This window comes from Platalea leucorodia (assembly GCF_965183815.1).
Source record: "Platalea leucorodia genome assembly, contig: HAP1_HAP1_SCAFFOLD_669, whole genome shotgun sequence".
In the NCBI taxonomy this organism is placed as follows: domain Eukaryota; kingdom Metazoa; phylum Chordata; class Aves; order Pelecaniformes; family Threskiornithidae; genus Platalea; species Platalea leucorodia.
In genome coordinates, this window is record NW_028120974.1 from 3,804 (window position 1) to 17,147 (window position 13,344).

The 13,344-nt window shown below is 73.8% G+C and overlaps 1 protein-coding gene across 1 annotated transcript; it reads right to left on the bottom strand.

Moving 5' to 3' along the window:
• Window positions 1-570: 570 nt before the first annotated feature.
• Window positions 571-12,644, bottom strand: LOC309604344 (glycogen phosphorylase, muscle form-like; the record flags this gene model as incomplete). The annotated part of the gene is given in 11 exon segments (XM_082339291.1): window positions 571-1,413; window positions 2,219-2,285; window positions 4,430-4,564; window positions 5,808-6,015; window positions 7,293-7,434; window positions 7,910-7,968; window positions 8,708-8,855; window positions 10,351-10,446; window positions 10,448-10,453; window positions 11,337-11,451; window positions 12,406-12,644. Coding segments are annotated over 11 exon segments (1,368 nt in total). The 3' UTR covers window positions 571-1,260.
• Window positions 12,645-13,344: the final 700 nt, after the last annotated feature.

The window sequence follows — 13,344 nt, forward strand, 5'->3', positions numbered from 1 at the left end:
CCCCCCATTTGCTGTGGGGTGGGGTTGGGGGTCAGAGCACACAGGGGTCCGGGGTCCCCCCGAGCCCCCATTTGCCGTGGGGCGGGGTTGGGGGTCAGAGCACGCAGGGGTCCGGGGTCCCCCCAAGCCCCCATTCGCCATGGGGTGGGGTTGGGGGGTCAGAGCACGCAGGGGGGTCCGGGGTCCCCCTGAGCCCCCCATTTGCCATGGGGTGGGGTTGGGGGGGGGTCAGAACACACAGGGGGGGTCTGGGGACCCCCCTGAGCCCCCCATTTGCCATGGGGTGGGGTTGGGGGGGGGTCAGAACACACAGGGGGGGTCTGGGGGTCCCCGGCGTTTGGGGGAGCCCCCCTGAGCCCCCCATTTACTGTGGGGGGGGTTGGGGGGGGGGTCAGAGCACGCAGGGGGGTCCGGGGGTCCCCCTGAGCCCCCCATTTGCCATGGGGTGGGGTTGGGGGGGGGTCAGAACACACAGGGGGGGTCTGGGGACCCCCCCTGAGCCCCCCATTTGCCATGGGGTGGGTTGGGGGGGGGGTCAGAACACACAGGGGGGGTCTGGGGGTCCCCGGCGTTTGGGGGAGCCCCCCTGAGCCCCCCATTTACTGTGGGGGGGGTTGGGGGGGGGGGGTCAGAGCACGCAGGGGGGTCCGGGGTCCCCGAGCCCCCATTCGCCATGGGGTGGGGTTGGGGGTCAGAGCACGCAGGGGGGGTCCGGGGTCCCCGAGCCCCCCATTTGCCATGGGGTGGGGTTGGGGGTCAGAGCACGCAGGGGGTCCGGGGTCCCCGAGCCCCCATTCGCCACGGGGTGGGGTTGGGGGTCAGAGCATGCAGGGGGGGTCTGGGGTCCCCCTGACCCCCCATTTGCTGTGGGGTGGGGTTGGGGGTCAGAGCACGCAGGGGGGTCCGGGGTCCCCCTGACCCCCCATTTGCCGTGGGGTGGGGTTGGGGGTCAGAGCACGCAGGGGTCCGGGGCCCCCCCGAGCCCCCATTCGCCATGGGGTGGGGTTGGGGGTCAGAGCACGCAGGGGTCCGGGGCCCCCCCGAGCCCCCATTTGCCGTGGGGCGGGGTTGGGGGTCAGAGCACGCAGGGGTCCGGGGTCCCCCCAAGCCCCCATTCGCCATGGGGCGGGGTTGGGGGTCAGAGCACGCAGGGGTCCGGGGTCCCCCCAAGCCCCCATTCGCCATGGGGTGGGGTTGGGGGTCAGAGCACGCAGGGGGGGTCCGGGGTCCCCGAGCCCCCGTTTGCCGCGGGGCGGGGGGCTACTCGCGGGGCTCGTCGGGCGCGGGGATGCGGTGGCGGGTGGGCTCGGCGCCCCAGATCTCCCGCGCGTACTGGGCGATCGTCCGGTCGCTGGAGAACTTCCCGGCCGCCGCCACGTTCCGGATCACCATCCGCGTCCACTCCCGCGCGTTCTGGGGGGCGGCGGGCTCAGGGGGGCGCCCCCAAATTCACCACCCCCCCCCGCGGCTTTGGGGACCCCCCTGCACACCCATGTTCCCCCCACCAGGGTTTTGGGGACCCCCCTGGACCCCCTTCATCACCTCCCTGGGGTTTTGGGGACCCCCCGGACCCCCCCATCACCTCCCTGGGGTTTTGGGGACCCCCCTGGAGCCCCATGTTTCCCCCACCAGGGCTTTGGGGACCCCCCCGGACCCCCTTCATCACCTCCCTGGGTTTTTGGGGACCCCCCTGGACCCCCATGTTCCCCCCACCAGGGTTTTGGGGACCCCCCGGACCCCCCCATCACCTCCCTGGGGTTTTGGGGACCCTCCTGGAGCCCCATGTTTCCCCCACCAGGGCTTTGGGGACCCCCCCGGACCCCCTTCATCACCTCCCTGGGGTTTTGGGGACCCCCCTGGAGCCCCATGTTCCCCCCACCAGGGTTTTGGGGACCCCCCGGACCCCCCCCATCACCTCCCTGGGTTTTTGGGGACCCTCCTGGAGCCCCATGTTCCCCCCACCAGGGTTTTGGGGACCCCCCGGACCCCCCCATCACCTCCCTGGGTTTTTGGGGACCCTCCTGGAGCCCCATGTTTCCCCCACCAGGGCTTTGGGGACCCCCCCGGACCCCCTTCATCACCTCCCTGGGGTTTTGGGGACCCCCCATGTCCCCCACCAGGGCTTTGGGGACCCCCCCATCACCTCCCGGGGCTTTGGGGACCCCCATCACCTCCCTGGGGCCCGGGGGGTCCCTCTGGGGGTCCGGGGGGTCCCCACCTTGTAGAGGGCGCTGACTTTCTCCTGGCACTTGACGTAAGCCTCGTAGTCCGCAAACACCTTAAACCTGGGGGGCACGGGGGTGTGGGGGGGCCGGGGGGGGACCCAGGCCTCCGGGCCCCCCCAGCGATGGGGACCCCGCATCCGAGCCCCCCCCAGCGATGGGGACCCCGCATCCGAGCCCCCCCCCCACCCATGAGCCTGCGTCCTCCATCAGCCGTGCAGCCCCCTCCCCACCGCCCGACCCCGGCGATGGGGCCCCCGACCCCGGCGAAGGGGACCCCGGGACCCCGACCCCGGTGAAGGGGACCCCGACCCCGGCGATGGGGCCCCCGACCCCCAGCAATGGGGACCCCAGGACCCCAACCCCGGTGAAGGGCCCCCCGACCCCGGCGATGGGGACCCCGGGACCCCGACCCCGGTGAAGGGGACCCTGACCCCAGCGATGGGGCCCCCGACCCCAGCAAAGGGCCCCCCGACCCCCAGCGATGGGGACCCCGGGACCCCGACCCCGGCGATGGGGCCCCCGACCCCCAGCAATGGGGACCCCAGGACCCCAACCCCGGTGAAGGGGTCCCCGACCCCGGCGATGGGGACCCCGGGACCCCGACCCCAGTGAAGGGGACCCCGACCCCGGCGAAGGGGACCCCGGGACCCCGACCCCCAGCAAAGGGCCCCCCGACCCTGGCGATGGGGACCCCGGGACCCCGACCCCAGTGATGGGGACCCCGACCCCGGCGAAGGGGACCCCAGGACCCTGACCCCCGGCAAAGGGACCCCCGACCCCGGCGGTGGGGCCCCCAACCCCGGCGATGGGACCCCCGACCCCGGCAAAGGGCCCCCCCCGACCCCGGCAGTGGGACCCTGACCCCAGCGATGGGACCCCTGACCCCGGTGGTGGGACCCCGACCCCCAGCAATGGGGCCCCTGACCCCCACGAAGGGCCCCCCCCCCCCCCCCGACCCCGGCAGTGGCCCCTGACCCCAGTGATAGGACCCCCGGCCCCCAATGAAGGGCCCCCCCCGACCCCGGTGGTGGGACCTCGACCCTGGCGGTGGCCCCCGACCCCCAACGAAGGGCCCCCCCCGACCCCGGCGGTGGCCCCCGACCCCAGTGATAGGACCCCCGACCCCCAATGAAGGGCCCCCCCCGACCCCAGCGATGGGACCCCCGACCCCGGCAGTGGCCCCCCCACCCCGGTGGTGCCCCCCACCCCGGCGGTGCCCCCCACCCCGGCGGTGCCCCCCGACCCCAGCGATGGGACCCCCGACCCCCAATGAAGGGCCCCCCCCCTGACCCCAGCGATGGGACCCCCGACCCCGGCAGTGGCCCCCCCACCCCGGCGGTGCCCCCCACCCCGGCGGTGCCCCCCGACCCCAGCGATGGGACCCCCGACCCCAGTGATGGGACCCCCCAGCCCGGCGGTGCCCCCCCACCCCGGCGGTGCCCCCCGACCCCAGTGATGGGACCCCCCACCCCGGCGGTGCCCCCCGACCCCGGCAGTGGCCCCCCCAGCCCGGCGGTGCCCCCCAGCCCGGCGGTGCCCCCCGACCCCAGTGATGGGACCCCCCACCCCGGCGGTGCCCCCCACCCCGGCAGTGGCCCCCCCACCCCGGCGGTGCCCCCCCCCCGGCGGTGCCCCCCACCCCGGCGGTGCCCCCCCACCCCGGCGGTGCCCCCCACCCCGGCGGTGCCCCCCCACCCCGGCGGTGCCCCCCAGCCCGGCGGTGCCCCCCAGCCCGGCGGTGCCCCCCGACCCCAGTGATGGGACCCCCGACCCCCAATGAAGGGCCCCCCCCTGACCCCAGCGATGGGACCCCCGACCCCGGCAGTGGCCCCCCCACCCCGGCGGTGCCCCCCACCCCGGCGGTGCCCCCCGACCCCAGTGATGGGACCCCCGACCCCCAATGAAGGGCCCCCCCCGACCCCAGCGATGGGACCCCCGACCCCGGCAGTGGCCCCCCCACCCCGGCGGTGCCCCCCACCCCGGCGGTGCCCCCCGACCCCAGTGATGGGACCCCCCACCCCGGCGGTGCCCCCCGACCCCAGCGATGGGACCCCCCACCCCGGCGGTGCCCCCCCACCCCGGCGGTGCCCCCCAGCCCGGCGGTGCCCCCCACCCCGGCGGTGCCCCCCAGCCCGGCGGTGCCCCCCCACCCCGGCGGTGCCCCCCACCCCGGCGGTGCCCCCCAGCCCGGCGGTGCCCCCGACCTGTCGTGGTTCATCAGCATGTTGACGATGTCGCGGAAGAGGTCGGGCTGGCGGGGGCTGAAGAAGCCGCTGCTGAGCTGATCCAGGGCCTGGCGCAGCTCCGGCACCCGCTCGTAGTAATCGCGGGCGCGGTACCTGCGGCGGCAGCGTCGGCGGGGGCTGGGGGGCCACGGGGGCTCCGGGGAGCCCTGGGGGTCCCTGGGTGCCACGGGGGGGTCCCTGGGTGCCGTGGGGAGCTACGGGGAGCTATGGGTGCCATGGGGAGCTATGGGGAGCTATGGGTGCCATGGGGAGCTATGGGTGCCATGGGGAGCTATGGGGAGCTATGGGTGCCACTGGGGAGCTATGGGTGCCATGGGGGGCTCTGGGGGTCCCAGGGTGCCACGGGGGGGTCCCTGGGTGCCGTGGGGGGCTCTGGGGAGCTATGGGTGCCACTGGGGAGCTATGGGTGCCATGGGGAGCCCTGGGGGTCCCAGGGTGCACACGGGGGGCTCTGGGGAGCTATGGGTGCCACGGGGAGCTATGGGTGCCATGGGGAGCTATGGGGAGCTATGGGGGTCCCAGGGTGCCATGGGGGGGTCCCAGGGTGCCACGGGGGGCTCTGGGGAGCTATGGGTGCCACGGGGAGCTATGGGTGCCATGGGGGGCTCCGGGGAGCTATGGGGGTCCCAGGGTGCCACGGGGGGGTCCCTGGGTGCCATGGGGAGCTATGGGGAGCTATGGGTGCCACTGGGGAGCTATGGGTGCCATGGGGAGCTATGGGGAGCTATGGGTGCCACTGGGGAGCTATGGGTGCCATGGGGGGCTCTGGGGAGCTATGGGTGCCATGGGAAGCTATGGGGGTCCCAGGGTGCCACGGGGGGCTCTGGGGAGCTCTGGGTGCCATGGGGAGCCCTGGGGGTCCCTGGGTGCCATGGGGGTCCCTGGTCACCATGGGGGTGCCATGGGTGCCACGGGGGTGCTATGGGGGTCCCTGGCCACCACGGGGGGTGCAATGGGTGCCACAGGGGTTCGGTGGGTGCCATGGGGGTCCCTGGTCACCACGGGGGTGCCATGGGTGCCACGGGGGTGCCATGGGGGTCCCTGGCCACCACGGGGGTGCCATGGGTGCCATGGGGGTCCCTGGCCACCACGGGGGTGCCATGGGTGCCACGGGGGTCCCTGGTCACCACGGGGGTGCCACGGGTGCCACGGGGGTGCCATGGGGGTCCCTGGCCACCACGGGGGTGCCATGGGTGCCACGGGGGTCCCTGGTCACCATGGGGGTGCAACGGGTGCCACGGGGGTGCCATGGGGGTCCCTGGCCACCACGGGGGTGCCACGGGTGCCACGGGGGTTCGGCGGGTGCCGGCCCCCCGGGGGTCCCCGCGCCACCCACCCCTGGCGGTCGAGGGCCTCGACGTCCTGCACGCGCATGCCGAAGATGAAGAGGTTCTCCTCGCCCGCCTCCTCCGCCATCTCCACGTTGGCCCCGTCCATCGTCCCGATGGTCAGCGCCCCGTTCAGCATGAACTTCATGTTCCCCGTCCCCGAGGCCTCCGTCCCCGCCGTCGAGATCTGCTCCGACAGGTCGGCCGCCGGGATCACTGCGCGGGGCGCCGCGCCGTTGGGGCGCCGCGCCGTTGGGGCGCGCCGGGCCGCCGCCGGACGGGGGGATCGGGGGGCCGGGCCAGTATTGGGGGGGTATTGGGGTGCCCAGGGCAATACTGGGGTGCCGGGGCCATACTGGGGGGGTATTGGGGTGCCCAGGGCAGTATTGGGGTTGTATTGGGGTGCCCAGGGCAATACTGGGGTGCCCGGGGCCATACTGGGGGGGTATTGGGGTGCCCAGGGCAGTATTGGGGTTGTATTGGGGTGCCCAGGGCAATATTGGGGTGCCCGGGGCCACGCTGGGGGGGTATCAGGGTGCCCGGGCCAGACAGGGGGGTATCGGGGTGCCGGGTCCACGCTGGGGGGTTATCGGGGTGCCGGGGCAGTATTGGGGTTGTATTGGGGTGCCCAGGGCAATATTGGGGTGCCCGGGGCCACGCTGGGGGGGTATCGGGGTGCCCGGGCCAGACAGGGGGGTATCGGGGTGCCGGGGCCATGCTGGGGGGTTATCGGGGTGCCGGGGCAGTATTGGGGTTGTATTGGGGTGCCCAGGGCAATATTGGGGTGCCCGGGGCCATACTGGGGGGGTATCGGGGTGCCCAGGACCATACTGGGGTGGTATTGGGGTGCCCAGGGTGGGTTTGGGGTGCCCAGGGCTGGGATTTGGGTGCCCAGGGCAGGTTTGGGGTGCCGGGGCGGGTTTTGGGGTGCCGGGGGGGGGTTGGGGTGCCGGGGCGGGTTTTGGGGTGCCGGGGGGGGCGGGTTTGGGGACCCCTACCCTTCTCGGCCAGGGAGACGCGGTAGTTCTCCAGGAAGAGGTTTGGGTGCCCAGGGGTGGGATTTGGGTGCCCAAGGCTGGGATTTGGGTGCCCAGGGCAGGTTTGGGGTGCCGGGGGGGGTTTGGGGTGCCGGGGGGGGTTTGGGGTGCCGGGGGGGGGCGGGTTTGGGGACCCCTACCCTTCTCGGCCAGGGAGACGCGGTAGTTCTCCAGGAAGAGGTTTGGGGTGCCCAGGGCTGGGATTTGGGTGCCCAGGGCGGGTTTGGGGTGCCGGGGGGGGTTTGGGGTGCCGGGGGGGGTTTGGGGTGCCGGGGGGGGCGGGTTTGGGGACCCCTACCCTTCTCGGCCAGGGAGACGCGGTAGTTCTCCAGGAAGAGGTTTGGGGTGCCCAGGGCTGGGATTTGGGTGCCCAGGGCGGGTTTGGGGTGCCGGGGGGGGTTTGGGGTGCCGGGGGGGGTTTGGGGTGCCGGGGGGGGCGGGTTTGGGGACCCCTACCCTTCTCGGCCAGGGAGACGCGGTAGTTCTCCAGGAAGAGGACCTTGAGGCGGTCGCCCACGGCCGGGTCGTGGTTGACCACGTCCCCGATGGCGGTCACCAGCTTGATGATCATCTTGGCCATGTGGTAGCCGGGGGCTGCCTGGGGGGGCAACGGGGGGGTCACCCGGGACCCCCCCCCCAGGGACCCTCCCAGGGACCCCCCAGGGACCCCCCGGCCGCCCCAGCCCCTGTAGGGACCCCCGAGCCCCCCCAGGGTGCCCTGAGAGCCCTCCCCGGCCGCCGGGACCCCCCCGGGCCCTATGGGGTCCCTAGGACCCCCCCAAGCCCCCCAGTTCCCATAGGGACCCCTGAGAGCCCCCCCAAATCCCTACAGGGCCCTCCCGGACCCCTCTGGCCCCCTCATATGTCCCCCCAAGTCCCCCCAGGACCCCCTGGGACCCCCGTGAGCCCCCCAAATCCCCCCCAGAACCCCCCTGCTCCCCCCCAGGCCCCCCCTGGACCCCCTGGCCCCCCGTGAGCCCCCCAAATCCCCCCCAGAACCCCCCTGCTCCCCCCCCAGGCCCCCCCTGGGCCCCCTGGCCCCCCGTGAGCCCCCCCAGCCCCCCGCCCCTCACCTTGCCCCCGATCATGATGGTCCGGGGCACGAAGGGTTTGTTGGGCTCCTTCTTGATCCCTGGGGAGGGGGGACCCCGAATCAGGGGGGGTCCCCAACACCTGGGACCCCTGGGGGGGACGGGGGGGGGGGATGCTGGGGTCCCCAAGGGGGGGGCAGGGGGTCCATGGGGGTCCCTGGGTGGGGGGGTTTGGGGGTCTCCAGACACCTGGGTCCTTGGGTGGGGGGGCTTGGGCCCCAGTGGGGGTCAGGGGGGTCCCTGGGTGGGGGGTCCCCAGATGGGGGGGGTCAGGGGGTGCCCATCCATGGGGGTCCCAGAGAGGGGGGTCCCTGGGTGAGGGTTTGGGGGTCCCCGGACACCCGGGTCCTTGGGTGGGGGGTCCCTGGGTGGGGGGTCCCCAGATGGGGGGGGTCAGGGGCTGCCCATCCATGGGGGTCCCTGGGTGGGGGGTCCCAGAGAGGGGAGGTCCCTGGGTGGGGATTCCCCAGGTGGGGTGGTCAGGGGGTGCCCATCCATGGGGGTCCCTGGGTGGGGGGTCCCTGGGTGGGGGGTCTGGGGGTCTCTGGATGCCCGGGTCCTTGGGTGGGGGGTCCCTGGGTGGGGGGTCCCCAGATGGGGGGGGTCAGGGGCTGCCCATCCATGGGGGTCCCTGGGTGGGGGGTCCCAGAGAGGGGAGGTCCCTGGGTGGGGGGTCCCTGGGTGGGGGGGTTTGGGGGTCCCCGGGCACCCGGGTCCTTGGGTGGGGGGTCCCGGGGAGGGGGGGTCCCTGTGGGGGGTCCCTGTGGGGGTCCCGCTCACGGTTGTAGAGGGTGATGATGTGGAGGCAGTTGAGCAGCTGCCGCTTGTACTCGTGGATCCGCTTGACCTGGACGTCGAAGAGGGAAGCGGGGTTCACCCGCACCCCGCTCTCCTTCTCCAGGAACGCCGCGAACTTCGCCTTGTTCTCCTGGGGGGGACACGGGGGTGGGCGCCCGGCCGCCACCCCAGGGCCCCCCGGGCCCCCCGCAGCCCCCACATCCCACCTCGGGGCCCGTAGGCCCCCCCTGGGCCCCATAACCCCCCCAGGGACCCCATAAGCCCCCCAGGGACCCCCATAACCCCCCAGGGACCCCATAACCCCCCCAGGGACCCCATAAGCCCCCCAGGACCCCCATAACCCCCCCCAGGACCCCATAGCCCCCCCAGGGACCCCCATAACCCCCCCTGGGACCCCATAACCCCCTCAGGGACCCCATAGCCCCCCCAGGGACCCCATAGCCCCCTCAGGGACCCCATAAGCCCCCCAGGACCCCCATAACCCCCCCAGGGACCCCATAGCCCCCCCAGGGACCCCCATAACCCCCCCTGGGACCCCATAACCCCCCCTGGGACCCCATAGCCCCCCCAGGGACCCCATAAGCCCCCCAGGACCCCCATAACCCCCCAGGGACCCCATAGCCCCCCCAGGGACCCCCATAACCCCCCTGGGACCCCATAACCCCCTCAGGGACCCCATAAGTCCCCCAGGGACCCCATAACCCCCCCAGGGACCCCAAAAGCCCCCAGGGACCCCCATAACCCCCCCAGGGACCCCATAGCCCCCCAGGGACCCCCATAACCCCCTCAGGGACCCCATAACCCCCTCAGGGACCCATAGCCCCCTCAGGGACCCCATAAGTCCCCCAGGGACCCCCATAACCCCCCCAGGGACCCCAAAAGCCCCCCAGGGACCCCCATAACCCCCCCAGGGACCAGGGACCCCCATAACCCCCCCAGGGACCCCATAAGCCCCCCAAGACCCCTATAAGCCCCTCAGGACCCCCATAACCCCCCCAGGACCCCCACAAGCCCCCCAGGGACCCCACAAGTTCTCACGGACCCCATAAGCCCCCCAGGGACCCCCATAAGCCCCCAGGGTCCCCTTTAAGTTCCTGGGAGCCCCCCATAAGCCCCCTAGGGACCCCATAAGTTCTCAGGGACCCCATAAGCCCCCCAGAATGCCCATAACCCCCCCAGGGACTCCATAAGCCCCCCAAGACCCCCATAAGCCCCCAAGGACCCCCCATAAGTTCTCAGGGACCCCACAAGCCCCCCAGAGACCCCATAAGCCCCCCAGGGACCCCCATAAGCTCCCCAGGGGCCCCTTTAGGTTCCTGGGACCCCACAAGACCCCCAGGGCCCCATAACCCCCCCAGGGACCCCCATAAGCCCCCCAGAGACCCCATCAGCCCCCCCAGGGACCCCCATAAGTTCCCAGGGACCCCCCATAACCCCCCAGGGACCCCCGTTGTCCCCCATCACCCCCCCGTATCCCGCACCACCGATGTCCCTGCGGCCCCTGGCCCCTCGTGTCCCCTGGACCCCCTGGACCCCCCCGGACCCCCTGCACCCCCGGACCCCCCGGACCACCCCAGACCCCCCAGACCCCCCCAGACCCCCCCGGACCCCCCGGACCCCGGTACCTGCTTGATCTTGGCCACGTCCCGGATGAAGCTGTCGTCGTCCACGAAGTCGCGGAGCCGCTGCAGCTGGTCCAGGTCGGCCACGAAATCCTCCCCCGATGCGCTGGGGGGCGAGGGGGCGCGTGGGGCACAGACCCCCCGCACCCCCAGGGCCCCCAGAGCCCCCCAGGGACCCTCAGGGACCCCCAGAGCCCCCCAGGGACCCCCAGAGCACCCCAGGGACCCCCCATAGCACCCTAGGGACCCCCCATAGCCCCCCATGGACCCCCCATAGCCCCTCATAGCCCCCTAGGGATCCCCTATAGTCCCTCAGGAAACCCTCAGGGACCCCCAGAGCCCCCCAGGGACCCCCATAGCACCCCAGGGACCCTCAGGGACCCCCCATAGCCCCCCAGGGACCCCCCATAGCACCCCAGGGACCCTCAGGGACCCCCAGAGCACCCCAAGGACCCCCCATAGCCACCCAGGGGACCCTCAGGGACCCCTATAGCCCCCCAGGGACCCCCCATAGCACCCTAGGGACCCCCCATAGCCTCCCAGGGACCCCCAGAGCACCCCAGGGACCCCCAGGGACCCCCATAGCCCCCCAGGGACCCCCCATAGCACCCTAGGGACCCCCCATAGCCCCCCAGAGGACCCCCAGGGACCCCCATAGCACCCCAGGGACCCCCCATAGCCCCCCAGGGACCCCCCATAGCCCCCCAGGGACCCCTATAACTCCCTAGGGACTCCCCATAGCCCCCAGGGGACCCCCAGGGACCCCCCATAGCCCCCCAGGGCCCCCAGGGACCCCCATAGCACCCCAGGGACCCCCAGAGCCCCCCAGGGACCCCCCATAGCTCCCTAGGGACCCCCCCATAGCCCCCCAGGAGACCTCCAGGGACCCCCATAGCCCCCTATAGCCCCCCAGGGACCCTCAGGGACCCCCATAGCCCCCCAGGGCCCCCCCTAGCCCCCCAGGGCCCCCCAGGGCCCCCCGGCCCCACCTGGGCGATGACCTCGGCCAGCCCCGGGTTGCAGAGCAGCAGCCAGCGCCGGGGCGTGATCCCGTTGGTTTTGTTCTGGAACTTGTGGGGCTCCAGCTCGTAGAAATCCTTAAACCTGCCCGGGGGGGGGCCGCGGCCGTGGGGGGCGGTCGGGGCCACGGGGGGGCCGCGGGGACCCACGGCGAGGGGGGGACCCACGGGGACCCAGGGCAATGGGGGGGACCCGCAGGGACCACGGTGATGGGGGGGGACCCGCAGGGACCCATGGGGACCCACGGCGAGGGGGGGACCCACGGGGACCCAGGGCAATGGGGGGGACCCACAGGGACCCACGGTGATGGGGGGACCCACGGGGACCCGCGGGGATGGGGGGGACCCACAGGGACCCACGGCGATGGGGGGGACCCACAGGGACCCATGGGGACCCACGGCGATGGGGGGGACCCACGGGGACCCACAGGGACCCACGGCGATGGGGGGGACCCACAGGGACCCATGGGGACCCACGGCGAGGGGGGGACCCATGGGGACCCAGGGCAATGGGGGGGACCCGCAGGGACCCACGGTGATGGGGGGACCCACGGGGACCCGCGGGGATGGGGGGGACCCACGGGGACCCACGGCAATGGGGGGGGACCCACAGAGACCCACGGCGATGGGGAGGACCTGCGGGGACCCATGGGGACCCATGGCAATGGGGGGGACCCACGGGGACCCACGGCGATGGGGGGGACCCATGGCGATGGGGGGGACCCACAGAGACCCACGGCGATGGGGAGGACCTGCGGGGACCCATGGGGACCCATGGCAATGAGTGGGACCCACGGGGACCCACGGCGATGGGGGACCCACAGGGACCCACGGCGATGGGGAGGACCTGCGGGGACCCATGGGGACCCACAGTGATGGGGGGGACCCACGGCGATGGGGGGGGACCCACGGGGACGGCGACAGAGGCCGGACAGGGCTGGGGCCAGGGATGAGGCTGAGGAGGGGGCCAAGGGACGGAGCTGGGGCAGGGACGGACGGACGGAGGGACGGAGGGACGCGGGGCGGGGGGGGTCCCTACACGCTGTCCTTGAGGATGTCGGAGTGGATGCGGGCGACGCCGTTGACGGCGTGGGAGCCCACGATGCAGAGGTGCGCCATGTTGATGCGCTTGACGGCGCCTTCCTCCACCAGCGACATCCGCCGCAGCCGCTCGTGGTCCCCGGGGAAGTTGGCGTAGACCCGCTGCGGGGAGCCGGCGTCGCGGGGGGGAGCCGGCGGGGGGCACCCAGCCGCCCCCCATCGCCCCCCGCGACCCATCTGCCCCCCATCGCCCCCATCGCCCCCCAAGGGCCCCCATTGCCCCCATTGCCCCCCATCGCCCCCCAAGGGCCCCCCATTGCCCCCATTGCCCCCCATCGCCCCCCCAAGGCCCTGCGTCCCCCATTGCCCCGAGGCCCCCATTGCCCCCATCGCCCCCCATCGCCCCCCATTGCCCCGGGCCTCCTGAGCCCCCCATTTCCCCCATTGCCCCCCAAGGCCCTGGGCCCCCCATTGCCCCCATTGGCCCAAGCCCCCCATTGCCCCCATCGCCCCCCAAGGCCCCCCATTGCCCCAGGACCCCCATTGCCCCCCATCGGCCCCCATTGCCCTGGGCCTCCCACGCCCCCCATCGCCCCCCAGGGCCCCAGGCCCCCCATTGCCCCCATTACCCCAAGCCCCCCATTGCCCCCCATCGCCCCCCAAGGCTCCCATCGCCCCCCAAGGCCCCCCATTGCCCCCCCCCCCGCCCCCCAAGGCCCTGCGTCCCCCATTGCCCCGAGCCCCCCATTGCCCCCATCGCCTCCCATTGCCCCGGGCCTCCCACACCCCCCATCGCCCCCCAAGGCCCCGGGCCCCCCATTGCCCCCATCGCCCCCCAAGGCTCCCATCACCCCCAAGGCCCCCCATTGCCCCCCATTGCCCCCATTGGCCCCCATTGCCCCCATTGCCCCAAGATCCCCATCGCCCCCCAAGGCCC